This window comes from Saccopteryx bilineata, chromosome 7, assembly GCF_036850765.1.
Source record: "Saccopteryx bilineata isolate mSacBil1 chromosome 7, mSacBil1_pri_phased_curated, whole genome shotgun sequence".
Classification (NCBI taxonomy): Eukaryota; Metazoa; Chordata; class Mammalia; order Chiroptera; family Emballonuridae; genus Saccopteryx; species Saccopteryx bilineata.
In genome coordinates this window covers 48070658-48088658 of record NC_089496.1, presented here as the reverse complement: position 1 = coordinate 48088658, position 18001 = coordinate 48070658, and the positions used below count along the sequence as shown (strand labels likewise).

The following is an 18001-nucleotide window of genomic DNA, read 5'->3' as shown; positions in this document are numbered from 1 at the left end:
TGATGAGCAGGGGTAGTCAACCTTTTTATACCTATCGCCCACTTTTGTATCTCTGTTAGTAGTAAAATTTTCTAACCGCCCACAGGTTCCACAGTAATGGTGATTTATAAAGTAGGGAAGTCACTTTACTTTATAAAATTTATAAAGCAGAGTTACAGCAAGTTAAAGCATATAATAATAATTACTTACCAAGTACTTTATGTTGGATTTTTCACTAAGTTTGGCAGAATTAATCTTTATAAAACAACTTACTATAGTTAAATCTATCTTTTTATTTATACTTTGGTTGCTCCACTACAGCCCACCAGGAAAGCTGGAATGCCCACTAGTGGGCGGTAGGGACCAGGTTGACTACCACTAGTGATGAGTTTGCCATTTTGTTGTGTTCTTGCTAACACTAACATTAATACTTCATCAATTTGATGAGAAAAAAAATTATTTCCATATTTGGTTTGTATTATTTTATCTTTTTAAAAATATTTTTTCTTTTTTGTGTGACAGAGATAGAGAGAGAGAGAGAAGAACAGAAAGGGACAGACAGGAAGGGAGAGAAATGAGAAGCATCAATTCTTCATTATGGTACTTAGTTGTTCATTGATTGCTTTCTCATATGTGCCTTGACAGGGAGGGGGGACTATAGCTGAGTGAATGACCCCTTGTTCAAGCCAGTGACCTTGGGCTCAAGCCAGCAACCTTGGACTTCAAGCCAGTGACCTTTGGGCTCAAGCCAATGACCTGGCACTCAAGCTGGTGAGCCCATGCTCTAGCTGGATGAGCCCGTGCTCAAGCTGGCAACCCTGGGGTTTTGAACCTAGATCCTCTGCATCCCAGTCTGACACTCTATCCACTGTGCCACCACCTAGTCAGGCAAGAAATTAATTTCTAATGTTATCTTTTGCATTTCTTCTTTGGGGAATATTTGATCCATTCTGAGAGGGACAGTGTCTTGCATTTTTGGCCCCTGAAATAGGAATGTTTTGCAGTCAGTGGTGTGTTATAATGTAATTAGCATTTTTTTCTTAGTTGTGCATGAAATAATAGTTTACTTTATAATCTTAGCTTTGATGAAATCTAATCTACATTTCTCTGCCTTTTCAACCTCAACTTCTATTGCTTCCTCTCCCTAACAACCAGTCTCAGTGTCTACTGAGTAGGCCTTGGACTTTCTTGCCTCTGTCACTCTGCCTGAAACACTACTTAGCCTTCTCTCCCCTGGTTAATTTCTTTTCTTTCCAGTGCCACCAAATCATCTAGACTGAATTAATATTTACCTGTAATGATTTGTTTATAGGTCCCTTTACCTAGTGAGAGGTGGCCTTTTCAAGGGTGGGGACTGTCTTACTCTTTGCCCCAGTGCCTGCCAAGGTGACAAGCTGTGTTGGGTGCTCACTGATGCTGACAAGGCTGGGTGCATGCGGGTGTATGCGTGGGCACTATTTTCATTTATGACTATATAGAAGACAGCCGTCCTCAGAAAGAAGGCTCCTTGTCAAGGTTGAATTTGCACCAGCTTATACTAACTTGCTTTTTAGTGTCAAGTCAACCTTTCTCTGTAGTCTCTGGAGGCCCCTTTCATCCCGTCCCTGCATGTGGTTAATGTGCCCTTTCGACTGGAGCCATTAGGAGGAAAACAGTGCTACATCAAGTGACTCCGGTGTGGAGTGATGGTGTTTGCTCTCCTGTGGAAGGTCGTAACATTGCGAGGTCAGGCGGATCTCTGACATCATCCTGGGCCTCTGCAAGGAAAGGCAGAGCCGACCTGGCTCCTGTCGGCTGCCTGTTGTCGGCCACGCTGGATTTCCAAGGCCTCTGAGTCGGAGTCTCAGCCGCCTGGTTGGTCCTTGGCTTTAGTCGGGTGGTCTAAACTGGCCCCAAATTGAGTGTCTTAGGTTCCGAGTTCTGACCACTCCAAAGCCTGCAGAGGTGGAGTGGGGAGGTCTCACGCCTGGTCCAGCAGTCGCCCTCCACCTCCTGTGTCACAATGGCCAGCTCTCTGCTTCCTCCGGTCTCAGAAACACCACATGGTCTCTCCCTCTGACTCAGATGCCTCCACCTGTTTGTGCTGGCTCTCAGACAATTAAAAATACCCTGTTTAAAGATACTCAGAAAGCCAAATGGAGGAATAATAATCCTTAAAAAAAAAAAAGAAAGTAAAATTGTGCAGAAACAACAGAGGTATGCAAAACAAACAATTCAAAATTTTTAACTTAAAAAACAAAACGAAATATATAACCACTGGAATTTTAAGAGAGAAAGAAAAACTCAAGGTGGACCGTGGCTGAAAAGAGAATTAATGTTGGAAAAATGGTCCTTAGGACTTTGTGCCAAACACATCATAGACAGGGGACCATATCACAAATGAAAGAGCGTATACCATAAAATAAGACATAGGGATCCATCTTCGTGACCTTGGATTAGGCAGTGATTTCTTAGATATGACAGACACTTAAGGCCCAAGCAATCAAAACAACAACAAAAATAGATAACACAACTTTATTAAAATTAAAAACATTTGTTCTTCAAAGGACACTACCAAGAAAGTGGAAAGAAAATCCACAGAAGGGAGGAAGGTGTTTGGAAATCATGAATTAGATAAGGATCTAGAATCGAGAATACAGAAAGAATTCTTACAACTCATTTAATAAAAGACAAATAACCCAATCAACAGAAGGAAGAAAGGAAGAAAAGGAAGCAAGGACTAAAGAATGATTACAAAATTAGTAAAATCAAGTTCAAAACAAAAACCAAATTAGATCATAGAGTCAATTCCAAAAATACTAATTATAATAATCATTTCAAATGTCTTAAACTCTGGTATTAAAATGCGGAGATTATATGATTAGATGAAAAATCCAAAATCCAGCTCTATCCTGCTTTTCAGAGACACACTTAAAGACACACACACACACAGACACAGAAAATTTGCTGATATATGGCAAAAGAAAGTCTGTGCAAAATATAAAGCTAGTTTTTGAGAAAAAGTTGTCTGTTTTAACATCTGTGTAACAGCCTATTATACTGATATGCCACAAGATACTTATAATCATTGATGGTTGTTTTTTATTTTTTATTTTTTTTGCTATTACAAACAATGCTTAACATAATGTTGAAGAAGAAAAGCGAGTTGCAACAAGATATATTCCATCTAGCACAATTTATATTATCTTTTTAAAAAAACCAAAAACATTAGCTATTTTAGGGATGCATATAAATGCAGTAGTTGAATGAATATAGACCCAGAAACAATGAACACCAAATTGTGGATTATGTTTTGGGAGGCACTAAAGTAAAGAATCATGGAAAAGTATGCAACTCATTTTGTGATATTTAATCTCTTTAATTTTTTGAATATGCAAAATGTTAAGATTTGATTAAACTGTATTGAGAGTACATGGGTGTTTGTTATGTTATTTATTTACATTTTTGTGACAGAGACAGAGAGAGACAAAGAGAAGGACAGATAGGGACAGACAGGAGGGGAGATAGATGAGAAGCATCAATTCTTCGTTGCGGCACCTTAGGCGTTCATTGATTGCTTTCTCGTATGTGCCTTGACCGCGAGCCTTCAGCATACCGAGTAACCCCTTGCTCAAGCCAGAAACCTTGGGTCCAAGCTGGTGAGCCTTGCTCAAACCAGATGAGCCCGTGCTCAAACTGGCGACCTTGAGGTTTCGAACCTAGGTCTTCTGCATCCCAGTCCAACACTATCCACTGCGCCACCGCCTGGTCAGGCTGTTATTGTTTGAACTTTTCTGTAGGCTCAAAATATATGTAATAAAGAATTTTTTTAAGCGAAAAATCTATGGCTGTCTTCCAAGACAGCTTTGATTGGCTTGATCTATGTAGACATGATTTCAGAAAAATCGAATGCTCTTTCTAACCCATTGAGAGACATGAGTGTTGCGTATCCAGATATACAGACAGATCTGCAAATCACATGCTTCAAACCAGAAACTACCAGAGACCGCTTCATTAAAGAACAGCTTGTGTGTGGTTTCTAAAACGACCCCAGAGGTCCTCCCGAAGCTCCAGCCCCAGAAAACTGTTCCGGGGACAATCACCTTGCATCCTTGCGTGTCTTTGGCAAAGTGACTCTTGTATGATCAAGTCATAGCACCTGCAGCCAATCTTTTTCTAGCGCCAACTTCAGCTGTGCCCTGTGAGGTTGGTGAACCCAATCACGCTCCACGCGGGGGCGTAGATGATGGCGAGCTGAGGAAGTGTTGTGTGGCTCTCGCTGGAGGAGTGGTCCCGAGCTTCCCCTCCACTTACAGTCCTGACGGCTACTGATGGAGACTAGTCAGTGACTTACTGCTGAGCAGAGTGCCCCGGGTGCCTCGGTCACAGCCCTTTCCTGAGGCGCCCCTTAGATGGCAAGGTACGCACCGCACCGCAGTCGCTGATGCAGATGTTCCCTCCCCGCTCTGCGCGCGCAGTGCTGGCATGCGCCCTAGTGTTGCAGTAGATGCGGCTCTGCTTCCAGTCTCCGCCGCCCCCCTCCCCCGATGTAGAAAGCGTTTGTGTGGTGCGGGTGCCATCCGGCTTGCAATGACATTGTTGTGTGTCCTGTTCTAGGAGACTACGGCTAAAACGTCCATCGGGAGGATTCCTGAGGAGAGAACTGACCAGCTCCGAGGTCTGAAGACATTTTAGAAAGTTTATATTTCCTTCACCAAAACTAAATATTGTGAGCATTGTAAGTTACTGGAGTGCTTAGCCTCAAAAATGGTAACTTCTGATCTCCCTAATACAGGTTTTATTTTCCTTTTCATAATAAATATGATATGTATTGCACAGCTATTAAATATCAGGGACAACACTAGATTCTTAACACGTATTATTTATTATCTCATTTTCATCATCACGGCTACTCTTAAGGAAGGTGCTACAATCTCCAGTTCCCAGACAAGGAAACTGAGACATACCGTATTTTTTGCTCCATGAGACGCATCCCCCTCCCCCCTTCTTCAAAAGTGGAGGGGAAAATGCCCATGCATCTTATGGAGGGAAAAATACGGTAATCAAATGCACAGCCTGCCCAACATTAGCAGCCTCTGCTCTGAGTTTCTTGGCCAGCAGGTAAAGGCTGATGTCAGATTGGCCACACTGTCTGTCTTTCACACTTGGACTCTGCCTCGGCATTCGGTCATTACCCGTGGACCAATTTCAAGCACAGCTGCAGGTGTGGAGGGCCCCGCGCAGTCTCTAAGTGAAGACTCCAATGAGCACTGTCTCTGTAATCGCCTTGTATCTTGAGTTGATGTTGACGGACGGCAGTTGTCATGTTTACCGTGGACGAGATGGAAGCTCATTTGCTATTTAGCACTTCCGGGACCTAGAACCCTGAAGCACGTTATCATCACAGGCTTTGTCTGGTCACTGTGGGTGTGAGTGAGGGACACAGAGCTACACCTTATATTTGCCACCTTCATCTGTGTACGTGGAAAAAGTGCACACAGTGACGGGGAAAAGCCAGCAAATGACTTCGCTTGCGTTATCTCCACGATGCTTTCCCCCCTTTGAAACGGCAGCGTATCGTGTCCTTGGTGCTCGCCTGGGCGAACACAATGAAAGCAAAAAAAAAAAAAAAAAAAAAATCAAGGTTGATCATCTCCTTGAAGGAGGCCTTTCTTATTCTTTTATTAGTGATTAAGATAATGATTTTATTAAATGAACTTATTTGTTATTAAATCACAGGGGCGCAGGGCCTTTAATAGGTAGCCATTGTTCGGGTAAGAGGAGCCAACCTTTCAGACTTTGCACCCCTTTGTGTGTGTGGGCGGGCAGGGGGAGGCTCGACAGCTGGGCCCTAGCGCCTCTCCATGTGGGGGGAGGACCTGCAGAAAGGGGCTGAGATGGTAGCATTTGTGTAAAACAAGGTACTCACGCCTCAAACTTGAAATTCAAAGGCAAGCAACTTGCTGACATTTTTGAGCAAACACAGGCATCGAATCTAGGTCTTAAGGTGTTGCCAAACCAAGGGAGGAAAGTTGGGTTCTGTGGACTCCGGTCACCCTGGCCAGCTGGTGTGTATGCTCGGTGACTCATCTATTCTGTAGTGAATGGGGTGTGTGTGTGTGTGTGGAGGTTACTGAGCGTGGTGTAGAGTAGTGTATTCATTACATTTTTCTCCACACCAAGTCTTAGCAGCATTGCGACTAAGCGACTGAGCTCTAGGGATGGAAATGTGCGTCGCACCCTGTGCCTGTCCTCATGAAGTTCAGAGCCAAGATTCATTACATACAGACCCAAAGAGGAAGTATCTAAAAGACCAGGGAATCAGTTGCCAATGACTCAAGGAATTACAGTGGCTCAACAGATGACCAGCGCATCAGCTGCCCCAAGCATCCCTCCACATCGAAGTGTAAACTGACCTGTTTTGAAAACAAACTCGACACCTAAAGCCTGTGGTTCTCAACCTGGCTACACGTTTTTCGAATCACCGGGCATTACAGACCCACAGATGCTTGGGCTCCACCTTAACATCACGGTTCCTTCAGAGACTCCTGTGGGGAGGGCTTGGGCATCAGTACATCTTAAAGCTCCCCAGGTGATCGGATGTGCATCCAGGCTTGAGAACCGAGTGAAAGACCGCAGCATCAGGAGGGTGAAGGGCAGGAAAGCTGTGCGGTTTATCCCTCCCCCCACCCCCCCACCCCTGGCCTGGAAATGCCGGTCGGTTCACCTTCCCTAGGAGGAGGTCGTGGTTTGGTTCAGCTGGTGCCCACTTTGCTCCTCCTCCTCCGATAGCCGGCTTCTCGTTCCGTCCGTGAGTTTAAAATACGGAACCGACCCGTGGATTATTTAGCATTCTCATTTTCTTGAGCTCCTGTCCTTCAAGAGCCAAAGTCTTTTAAAATGTAACTGATGGGTGCTTGTCATATGCCACCAGGGTTGAGAGTCACCCAGTTAAAAATTTTATCCTGGGTCCTGGTGCGCTCACCTGGCTTGGTTTGTGTGCAGTGGCCTTGTATTTCTGAATACAAACGCATTCCAACCTGGCCTAGGTGTGGGAGGAGATAAGAGTGGGTATTTAAGAGACCTTTTAGCCAGAGCTGTTATCTACCACCCAGACTGTACTGAGGAAGGGCCGTTTGCTTTTGCTTGGGGCAGGGGGATGGGGGTGTTAAGATTAACGATTACTAATGAGGGTATTCAAGAATCCTGTCTATTCTACCACTAGATACTCAAATCTTGATAGGATCCACAAGGTACAATTTTACCTGGACTCTTTTAACTTATTTTGGTAGTTATTTAAACTCACTCTGAACTTTGGTCCAAAGTTATTTTGCGTTGGGGACTGGCGTCAGACCACTCGGATGCGGAGCAGGAGTCCAGACTTCCTGCGCGCCAGCTGCGTAGAAGTGGGCGCACCTTACTGCGGCTCTCAGCCTCCGGTTTCCTCACCCAAACGGGCGATACCAGTGCTCACCAGCTAGGATCGCAGTGAGGCTTAGAGGCCAGTTCAAGGTAAATGTTTCACATTGCGCCTAGTGCACAGTACATGTCAGATATTACCATTTTTCTACCATGGCTGATCCTGACGTGAAATTCACAGGCTCAGTGCCCTGCTGTTTCCTCCCTGTGGGACTGGCGTTCATAGTTCTCTCCTTCACAGTTCAAAACTCATGCGTCATTTTTGTGCATTTTTATGAGGGCCCATCCCACAAGGAGACACTGATTTGAGAACTGGAATAAATGGCGGTGGGTTTTGTTCTTCAGGTAAAACACCTGAGAGGCAGTGAGTTTATCGTGTTAGGTTAGTGTGTGTGTGTGTGTGTGTGTGTGTGTTGTGTCAATTCAGATAGAAACTGTCTAGATGGAAGTCCAATATTACTTTTTTAAAAAAGTGCCAATATTAGAATTTACTCAGGAGCTGAGAGTAAACCAGGTCACTGCCCCGGGAGGAGGTGCCCTGCCATGGTCTAGAAATTCTCCATGTGACGTTGTCGTGGCCTCAGCGCGCTGGCTCAGAAGACCACGCTGCGATTGTAGGAGACTGGAGAGAAGTCTGAGTCAGACTGTGGTTTCACTCACGGGAACTACACGGGACGAGATTACACTGGGACGCGTGACCATTCTCTCTGGCCGGCTGTCACTCAGTGCCAAACACCGGGGTGCGCTGAATTAATGAGATCCATAGGCTATGGTAATGAATTGACCCAGTCTTTCTAAAAGTGTTTTCTGAAGAATACTCTGTGAGTACTCCTGATGGGGTGGGGGTGGGGGTCCTTACCGTGATAAAATCGAGGAACTCTACATGGTATCGGCTATTCTTCGTGATTCCTAATACACGTCTTCCCTATTTAGCTCTCGGAGAAGCCTTGCTGTGAAAATGCTGGTTTAACTTCCACCCGGTTCAATTTGAGAAACTCCTCCCTCCCATATCTGTGACACTAACAACTTTATTGAAGGCACTTGGAGAAAGGGTAGACTAAACAAAGAATTTTGAAAACTTCATATTTCAAGACCTGAATCAACTTAACAGCCACCATTTTATAGATGAATAAACCCCTATCTAGTTTCTGAAGGAGAATTCTATGTAATAGTCTCCCCCTCTGAAACAATGTAGCCACCGCACTCAGTGTTCTCAGAAAGAGAAAAGCAAAGGCAGACTAGTGGAGGCAGAGGAAAGGGAGGAAGTCATAGACACCTGTGGGAGGAGTTGTGGTGTTTCTGAAAAAGATGAGATTCAAACAGATGAAGATGAAAACCCCTAAAAGAACATCTCTTTTATGAAAAACAAACATTGTGTGTAATTTTAAAATAAAGATGATGTTGTGTCTGTTTTTTATCTTGACCCGTTCTTTCCCTGCGCACGTGGGAAAGTCACAGCAATAATTAATGATTTGGCCTACGGCAGGCTCTACGCAGACATACGACTTGGTCGGAACTTCACTAGCTAGTTAGATCTTTTCCTCCAATTGCTCCAGGAGACGAGAGCAGACTTTGTGAATGTGTCCCCAAGAGGAAAGGATGCCACTGGCTGATGATGACACATAGGGAGGGGAGGGGGTTTGATTCCCAGTTTGGTTCTTTCCAAAGGGTGGGAGGAGGATTGTAACGATGCCGCTGGCGTTCAGCTGTGGGAAATGCCTAGTCTGTGAAGGCGAAGGGTCAGAACTCTTTCCAGAACGGTCTCGGGAAGGAAGGAGTCCTCGGGAGGCCATCCCAGCACCCCAGAGAGAGAAGTCCCCATGAAACTCAAGATGGCGCCCTCATCTCTGGCTTTTTCCCTGTGGGGGGAAAATAAAAAATCACAGTCCCCTGCAGAGGGCAGAGACATTCAATGCATGCAAAACAGCACTTTTCAAATTTCCTTTTTTCCCCACATTTTGAGTGAGTGTGACATCAGGCACATAAGTATTTCCACAGCCTCGGCAGGGAGCCGATCGCTATCAGCGGGTTCAACTCTATTTGCGGTGACTCGGGTAGCAAGGAGAGCTTTTGTTCTGACAGTCAGAGTTCCAGCAAACGGTAAATGTTTCTCCATGCTGAGAGGTGGGAAATTCAATAATACTTTGGCTGGGTTCACGCTGAGTAGCAAAAATAGAACGAATATGGAGAGGGCCTGGGATGCGTGCAGTACATCGGCTAGCCCGGGCGTGGGCCACTGTCGGCTTTACTTGGGATGCCCTCTCCTGTCTCTGCCGCCGTCTCCAGGGTAACGGGACTGCTTTTACATGTGTGTTTTGCGCTGCAGTCCCTTGTTTACTCCAAGAAACAGAATTTAGCACTCTGAGATCTTCAAGACCTCTGTTCTTCTGCAGATACATACTTATGTCACAACCGGGCCATTTGCTGAAGGTCCTGACCATGTATTAGCCTAAGTCAAAAAGCAAAGTTGATGTAGGGGTATTGTGGGGCTTCTCGTAACAGAATCACTCATCATGCTTGGACACGTTTTCTTCTGTGTGCAAGTCGCAAGTTTCAGAGGGCGTTCCTAGAATGGACGCCCCTGGAGGGCAGGGATTTCTGTCTGTTTTGTTCATGGTCACGTTGGCAGGATACAGTAGGTGCTCTAAAAAGCCAGGGAACAGATCTCACGCTGCAGTCTGTCAGCTGTGCACTCAACCATGAGCCCTCTGAGTTGTCTAGGGCTAAAGCCCAAAGTGAACTCAGTCTTACTGGCTTTCTATTATGTGTGATTTTGTAGAATGGCTCTGATCTTTGATTCCCTAGAAGACGTTTTAGTAGTACGTTTCTTTATAAAAAGTTGCGTCACTAAAACCTGATTGTTAGAAAGATTAGAAAGTGTGAACAACCAAAAAGAAATACAATAGCCATGTTTCTACTACTCAGAGATCGTCACTGCCATGGTTGACATGTATGTTCTTATATGTTTTTCTAGTAATCAAGTTAGATCATCTGTATTGCTTTTTTCCTTTCACAACATTGCACGAACCTCTATTTTTATCGATAAGCATCTGCATTCTTTTCCATAGGATCACAGTAGTGTCTTTTAAGGCTGTCCTGGAACTTAGCCAATTTCCTGGGTTTGTACGTTGAAGTTGCTTCTAATCTTTGGTTTGGTCATAAGTGCCAGGCATTCTCCTGTTATTGGAAGAGACTGGCAAAGATGGCTTTTCAAACAAAACCATCCCCCAGTCCCAGCCCTTCAAGCTCCCTGTGCCTCACACTCCTCTGCTGGCCCTTCAAGTGGGAGTTGGGCAGCTGCAGGGAGAGCAGGTGGTCAGACAGTGACTCAGCGTCAGTGACTCAGCGTCAGTGACTCAGCACCCACCTCACCTTTCACCTAATTATTTTAACCTCATCTGTTCCCCATGATCACTTACCTTGTTTTTTACCTCGGTTGCCCTTTCCATTGTCTCATTGACTAAACGCGCTGCAGCTGCAGCGGAAGCGGAAGAGGCGGGGACTGGGGGCGGGCGCTGCAGCAGACGGGAGCGGAGGGAGGAAGGAGCGGTTGCCCTCCTCTGTGTGTGAGTCTGCAGGTTAGACGGTGGCCTTCGCTTCTTATCTGAAGTCCCTACTTGATTCGGACTTCTTTGGCTGTTCCCGAGTGTCTTCTTTGATGGTTTTGAGGAATACTGGTCCCATGGTTTGTAGCACGTCCCTCAATTGTGACGCGTCTGATGCTTTTTTCATCGTTAGAACGGGGCGCTGCCGTTGTTTGGGAGGAAGACCACGGAGGTAAAGTGTCGTTTTCGTTCCAGAATGTCCACTTTCATCCTGTAGAAGCAAGGGTGTGTCCTTCCAACGTGACTTCATGCTGTTGACGCTGACCTTGATCTCCCGGCCGGGGTGGTGTCTGTGGGACTTCTTCACTGTGAAGTGACTCTTCTGTCCCCTTTCGAAACTCCTCTCTGGAAGGATGCCACTAGGTCTGACACACACGCAAGTCTCCTCCTCCTTGAGGGAGATTTATCAATATAAATTGTTTGGAATTTTGTTTTTGTCACTTTCTTATTTTTCTGAAACTAAAAGACGCCCCAGTTTCAGCTTGTATATTTCGCTCTGTCATCCTCGCATCGGCCCTTTCTGCAGGGAGCCCTGGTTTCCTTTATGGAAGAGGGGTTTTGGAAGCCAGGTTCTGGGTCCTAGTGATGCTTGTTGCCACTGAGGCTTGTAGGCTCTAAACTACTTCATTGCTTCTAGACCTTTTCAGCTAATAGAGCCAGGAAATGTGTGTGTGTCGCTCTCTGTGTGTATCCATCTATATCTACACATCTATGTTAAGTTAAACATGAATTCATTCCTGCCATTTGGGTCATTCTGGCCTCTGCCTTCAGCTTATTTACATATTCTTCTTCAGTAGTGAGAAAGCTGGCTCTTACCGCCACCCACTCTTCCTGTCCGTAGTTGTTTGATTCTAGTAGTCACATAGAGCAGTGTTGTAATTGCTAACTAGCGCCCCCAAACAACGCTGTCTGTACCAGCACTCAGTCCGTGCGCAGCTCGGCTGGCCCTCAGTCCGCCAGAATGCAGAGTGCACCCACATCCTGTGCCATCAGGTCATTTCCTACATCTGTGCTGCAGCTGTTTTGTTACATTCTGCATTTCCTGCTGGGATCCCCAACCTCCTAAGTTATTTTTAAAATTTGCATACACTGAGGTTCAGTCTAGGTGCTGCAAACAAAGTTCTGTGGGTTTTGACAAATGCATGGCATATGTACCCACCTCTGCGGCACCGTGTGCAAACGTTTCACTGTCCTAAAGGTCCCTTGTGCCTCGCCTATGTGCCCCTCCCCCACCCCTCCAACCCCTGGCTGTCACCGAACCTTTTATCACGTTGGCTGTTTTGCCCTTTCGGGAATGGGGTAGAAACGGGGTCCTGCAGTATGTAGCCTTCTCAGACCAGCTGCTTGCACTTAGCTACACGCATTTATGCTTCCTCCGCGTGTTTACGTGGCTTGACTGCTATGGCCTTTTAACCACTGAGTAACAGTCCCCTGAATGAATGACTGTTCTGCAATGTGTTGTTTATCCGTGTAACTGGCGAGGGGCATCTCGGTTGCTTTCAGCCTTTGGCAATTGTGAATAAACTTCTATATACCTCATGCAGCCCTGAAAGCTTACGCCCTAAAGTGCTAAATATTGGTTGATGACACGGGTGGGCTCACCTCCTTACCCCCCGTCCGTCCCCTGGAAAAGGACTTGACATTCTGGGCTCATGACTGTCTAGCTCTAGGAGTTGCTCTTTCTTTAACGTCAACAGCCAAGGGGATGATGTGCTTATGGATCTATCTGCTTCACCTGTCTCACTGAGCTGCCCTGTGAGAGTTGCACTCTGTTTCCTGGTTTTGAAGAAAAGCCACAGGTGCAGGGGCTGAAGTTGTGCTGAGTCATTGCCCAGACTAATGGTTGTCTGTCTTCCTTTGCATGGCCCCAGTCATCAAGCCTCCTCTGCGTCCCTTTAAACGCCCTGCTTATGCGTCTAGCTCCTACGCACCGTCGGTCCCAAAGAAAATGGACGAGCACCCCGCAAGGTACAGGATGCTGGATCAGAGGATCAAGATGAAAAAGATTCAGAACATCTCACATAACTGGAACAGGAAATAGGTCGAGGGGAAGAGGGAGGGGGGAAGGGAGGCCCTGTCTCTGCCCCTCTCCCACACCCCTGTAGCTGGTGCAGCCCTGGTCCAGCCCACCGGGGCAAAGTGAAGCCTGTCTGTGGTTTTCCCCTTTATCGTTCTATCGTAGACTAATCGGTCGCTGGGCTTGGGGGCCGATGCCGACCCCGGCAGCAAACCTGTAAGCGGGTTGTCTCATGCGGCTTTCATTGCTATCAATCTTTGCAAGTCTGAATTGGACCCCAAATTAAAATAGTGCAACCTGTTCGGAAAAAATGAAACTCATTCCCCTTGATACTATTTTTATCCCGGGGATTTGACTTGCTCCAGTAAGACTATTGGTTTAATAATCATTGCACTTTAAGAAATGCACTTTTTTTAAAACCATCTTTTCCAATTTTAAATGTAATACTTAATATGCAGATAAGCGTCTACCTTTGAAAGCAAAGGCACTTGAAACAAAAGTGCTTCTGAATCTGAATGAAAGCAGTCTTAGAGGGGAGAAGCCGACAGGGTGGTTGTGGTGCTCATCGGTAGTTCTGAACGGGGGCTTCCCAAAGCTGATCCGAGGTCAGAGTCACGGCTCTTGCTTTGCTTCTGACTGCGTGCCTCGGGACCACTAGATGGCGTAAGGTCCTGTGCCTGTGTCTGCAGGGGACCCTCTTCGGCTGTGCTCCTCTAAGCCTAACTTTCACTCCCAGTAGGCAGTACCAGAAACCAATGAGAAGCCCATGGGTCCGAGATTGGAAGTTTGGGTTTATGGTCCTTTGGTCTTGTGGTCCTGGGATAGGAGGGATGTGAAATGCTGGACCTCCTTGGAATTCCTCAATTGCAGATTTTTCTCCATTAAGGTTGAAGGGGCCTTTAAGTGAAATTTCAGCTTCTCTTCCTGACGGACCACGTGTGCGAGGCCCCTTGGGGGCTTGACTGTTCTCACAGCTGTTGGTAGAACGGGAGTCTCCAGCCCACTTCTGTTCGCGGTGCTGTTTTTAGCCCGACTAGGTCTCTCCTAGAGTTTTTGCTTTGGGACTAAGGTCACAGAAATTGTCAGGCAAAGGTCAAGGACAGAAATAGCTTTTGATCCCTGTGGGAAATGGTCTGATGCAGGGGAAATTTGGGCAGTTCCGATCCCTGGTCCTGCCCTGCCCACAACGGTATAGTTTCAGGTCCTCAGTCTAATGGCATCATCTTTGAAATAACCTCAGTTTGCATCAGTAGAAACTGAGATTCCTAAAGCCCACTGTGCCTTTTGCAATGAAGATTAAGGATAAGGTGAATTCTGATTGCTATAGCTGAGCCCAGACAGTAATAGGAGTCCGACAAGTGTAGTGATGCTGATTCCACGTCCTGGAGAAACTCTCCGGGACACTCCCCCCTCCCCCAACCCACTCATGTCCACCCCCACCCCCAGAAGAGAAGCTGTGCCCTGAGGCCACAGCCTTCGGGGCCTGATTGTAGAGGTTTATTTCATTCTTCCAGGTTTATTTCTAACCAACCCGTTAGTCACGTGAGGCAGCTGCAGAGTTTAGTGCCCATCATGCTGGTGAGCGGTTTATTTAAAGTGTACTTTACAGCGGTATTTCAGGGAAACGTAATTGCTATGTGAAAAAAGAAAAGCTTTGTTAGGAAAGCAATTGGGATTCTCGGCTGCCTGCTCGGTGCCCGAGCAGGAGGGACCGTCCTGCGGGCCGGTGGTGCCTAGTGCACCTGAGTGAGGTGAACGGAACAGGTAACTTCTCCCTGTGCGTAGACAGATGCTTTAGTGCTTGCTGCGCAGAGCTGCTTGGCCACACCGTGAACCCGCCCCTGGGGAGTGGCCTCCTTGCTACCCAATGGATTGTGGACAAAAGGGGGCGCTGTAATCTCACCGAAAGTAACCTCACAAGGTGATGTGAGCATGAACTCCTCACCTGGCAGGTCAGGGTGGGTAGCCACGCCCCAGGCCTACAGCTTCTTTAGGAGAAGGTTTGCCTGTGCCTTAAGCAAGCATTGTCACGGTCTCTGCATCTGGGTCAACACATCTTTGAAGGAAGCTGTAGCCACGCTCAAGAGAGCATGCCATCTTAACTGTCCCTGCCTGCGTCCTCCCTCCTCCACACCATCATCCCTCTGTCCTCCCCTTGATTCCAAATGCATAAACGAGGCTGCACCCTATCACTCTGGGGAGCATTTTTCTCAGTCTGTTGGGGTCTTGCTCCCAGGCATACCCTCTGTTTGGCTCAAATAAACTTACTTAAAAAATTTTTTTTTAAAAATAAATGTCCAAACCTGCAGAAAATGTTTGAGTTCTTATATTCTCAACCTGCTACTAATGTTCCTCACCTGTCCTCAGTGCCTTCGGTCTCAGGGACTGAGGCCTCCATGGGGCTGTGCTCTCTCGGCTGTGTTTCTTGACATTGGAAGCCATGACTCTGGGGAAGACCCTTAGCTCTTTTCTGTATTCTTTGGTTCTGTGATGTTCTTTTAACCTTTGCTAGTGTTTTCATTGAGCAAATGCACAGATACGGAGATTCTGCAGTGCTTATAAAATGCCTACCATGTTGTTTGCATGGATTGTATAGAAATAAATGCCAAACTATATATTCTTATAGCAAATAAAAAAGATGCTTTTCAAGGACTTTGTTGTATGTGAGTCATCTTTTGCTTCTCCAGGATTCTGGGATTCATTTGGAGAGTTAAAGAGTTCTCCTGTGCTTGGCAGTCTTCAGTCCCGAATGTCTTGTCAAGATGAACTGTATAACTTACCCTTCTCAATTTTCTTCTTGATTGTGCAGGCAGGAGCTTAATAGAAAAACAAACAAGGTCCTCCTCTATACCGCAAAGGCAATAAATTAGTGTGTTAATATGAGTAACCCGTAATACTAGCTAGGTCACATGTAAAATACCCATGTTATGAACTAAGTTTACCATTCCAGGTCCTGCTGTGCGTGGTGGGACTAGTGGGGAAGAACTGGGAGTTGGGAGCTCTACCGTTTTTTTGTTTTTGTTTTTTTCTCCTGAAGCTGGAAACGGGGAGAGACAGTTAGACAGACTCCCGCATGCACCCGACCGGGATCCACCCGGCACGCCCACCAGGGGCGATGCTCTGCCATGACCAGAGCCACTCTAGCACCTGGGGCAGAGGCCAAGGAGCCATCCCCAGCGCCCGGGCCATCTTTGCTCCAATGGAGCCTTGGCTGCGGGAGGGGAAGAGAGAGACAGAAAGGAGGGGGGGGGTTGGAGAAGCAAATGGGCGCTTCTCCTATGTGCTCTGGCCGGGAATTGAACCCGGGTCCCCCGCACGCCAGGCCAACGTTCTACCGCTGAGCCAACTGGCCAGGGCCAGCTCTACCAGGTTTTGTGACCTATCTGAACTTGAGTTTCCTCAGCTGCAAACACGGGGATAATAGCAGCACCTGACTCGGCATTAGCACTGAGGGCTACGGACATCCTAAGGACTCGACAGATACTAGCCACTGTTTCTTGGAGTGTAGTATAAAGGGGTTAGGCTTTTAAGTCTGAGAGCCATGCCCCTTACAAGTTCTGTGACCTCAGGTAAGTGGTTAATATCCTTCAACCTCAAGCAAAAAGAAATTAATTACTTAATTATCTATTACCCACCGCGGAATGCCTGCCTGCCTCTTACATCCTACAGCTGCTGTCCTCCCTTCTGTCCTCATTCACCCCGTTTCATCTCCCACACAGAAGGCCGTTGTTCTTCCAAAGTCCCACCCGTGCACCCTTTCCCCTTACTTTGCTTTCATTCTAAATTCTCTTCTGATTCGACATCTCTGCCTGTGTCAAAATCTCAGTCGATTCTAAGAAAGGAATATATGTGTAAAGACTGAAGTAGAATTATACTTCTCTTTTAAAAACGACCTTGCTGCTCATCTGTGGCTGTTCCATCTTCAGACTCAACATTCCTAGAGAAGAAAGAGACACAGTTCAACCCGTAGAGCCTCACCCTTAAGAGTGGTGGTTCACCGAGGTCATTCTGTCCCACCAACATCTGCCCGTGGAGGTTCCATAGGACCAGGAATTTTGGAAACAAACACCCGGGTGTGGGCTCATCATTTTCTAAAATAGGGTAGAAATGCTTTGGGCGATGTTGCATTCCACAACGCAGTTGAGTCTCCAGTCCACTGTCTCCCATCTGAAAGGAAGTTGCATGTTAATAAGCCCCACGAAATGTGTGTCACTAAAAGGACATCCCACCTGGCTTGTTTCTGGAAATGAGGTCGAAACCATGTTGAACTGGTGGCTCAAGGACGTGGGTAAGGATAAACATCCTTACAGACTGGGTTACTTTATTTGATGGGATCGAGTTACAGAGCCAAGCTGCACAGCTCACACATTTCTTACGCTGCACTGCCCCCTGGTGTCTCTCCCGGCATGCGCTGTTTGCTGAGTTCAAGGGATCTTGAATGGAGATTGCTTTCAGCTGGGTGGGTGTTGAATTGTCTTAGCAAAGGGACAAGCAGCTGTGGAGAATACTATTCTCATCCAGATTATAGTGCTGCTACATTTCTGTATAGGTTTATTCTGTTATCAAAACATATAAATATATAGAGAATGCTTAACCTATGGAAAATAAATATTTGAGGGATATGTTGGGAGACAAATTGTAGAAATCCTAGCAAATATAATTTAAAAATCTAAATAAAAGACAATATTGATGACATATTATAAATAACGATGTACTTGTAGCACCACTTAATTATATTAATTACCATTTAATTATAGTATCACTAATTTCTATTTGTTATCCCTAGTATGCTAACACGCTGACCCAGCCTCCATTTCTAAACCCTTTCCCCTCTTCCTGTCTCTTCCAGAGAAACTAAAAGTTAACATTCAATTGCCCAGTTTTCTTACATGTAGGGGCAGCCAGGTGACATGGTTTTGGCTAATGAGATATAAAGCCGCTTCTGGTTTGTCCTACCTGGAATACTGAATCAGCCCGGATGTGCAGCAGCTGTTTTGGGTCC

General features: G+C 46.2%; 1 protein-coding gene across 13 annotated transcripts in view; it reads left to right on the top strand.

Annotated features, from left to right (window-relative positions):
• Window positions 1–13295, top strand: part of PDE1C (phosphodiesterase 1C) — a 458978-nt gene extending 445683 nt beyond the window's left edge. For 11 of the 13 annotated variants that reach the window (XM_066238369.1, XM_066238368.1, XM_066238367.1 and 8 more), the window contains one exon: window positions 12854–13295. In XM_066238369.1, coding sequence (XP_066094466.1) covers window positions 12854–13023 — 170 coding nt within the window. In that variant the 3' untranslated portion in view covers window positions 13024–13295. Of the gene's footprint in view, window positions 1–4575; window positions 4823–12853 lie in introns of those variants that run through there. The other 2 variants (XM_066238373.1, XM_066238372.1) reach the window with 2 other exon arrangements.
• Window positions 13296–18001: the final 4706 nt, after the last annotated feature.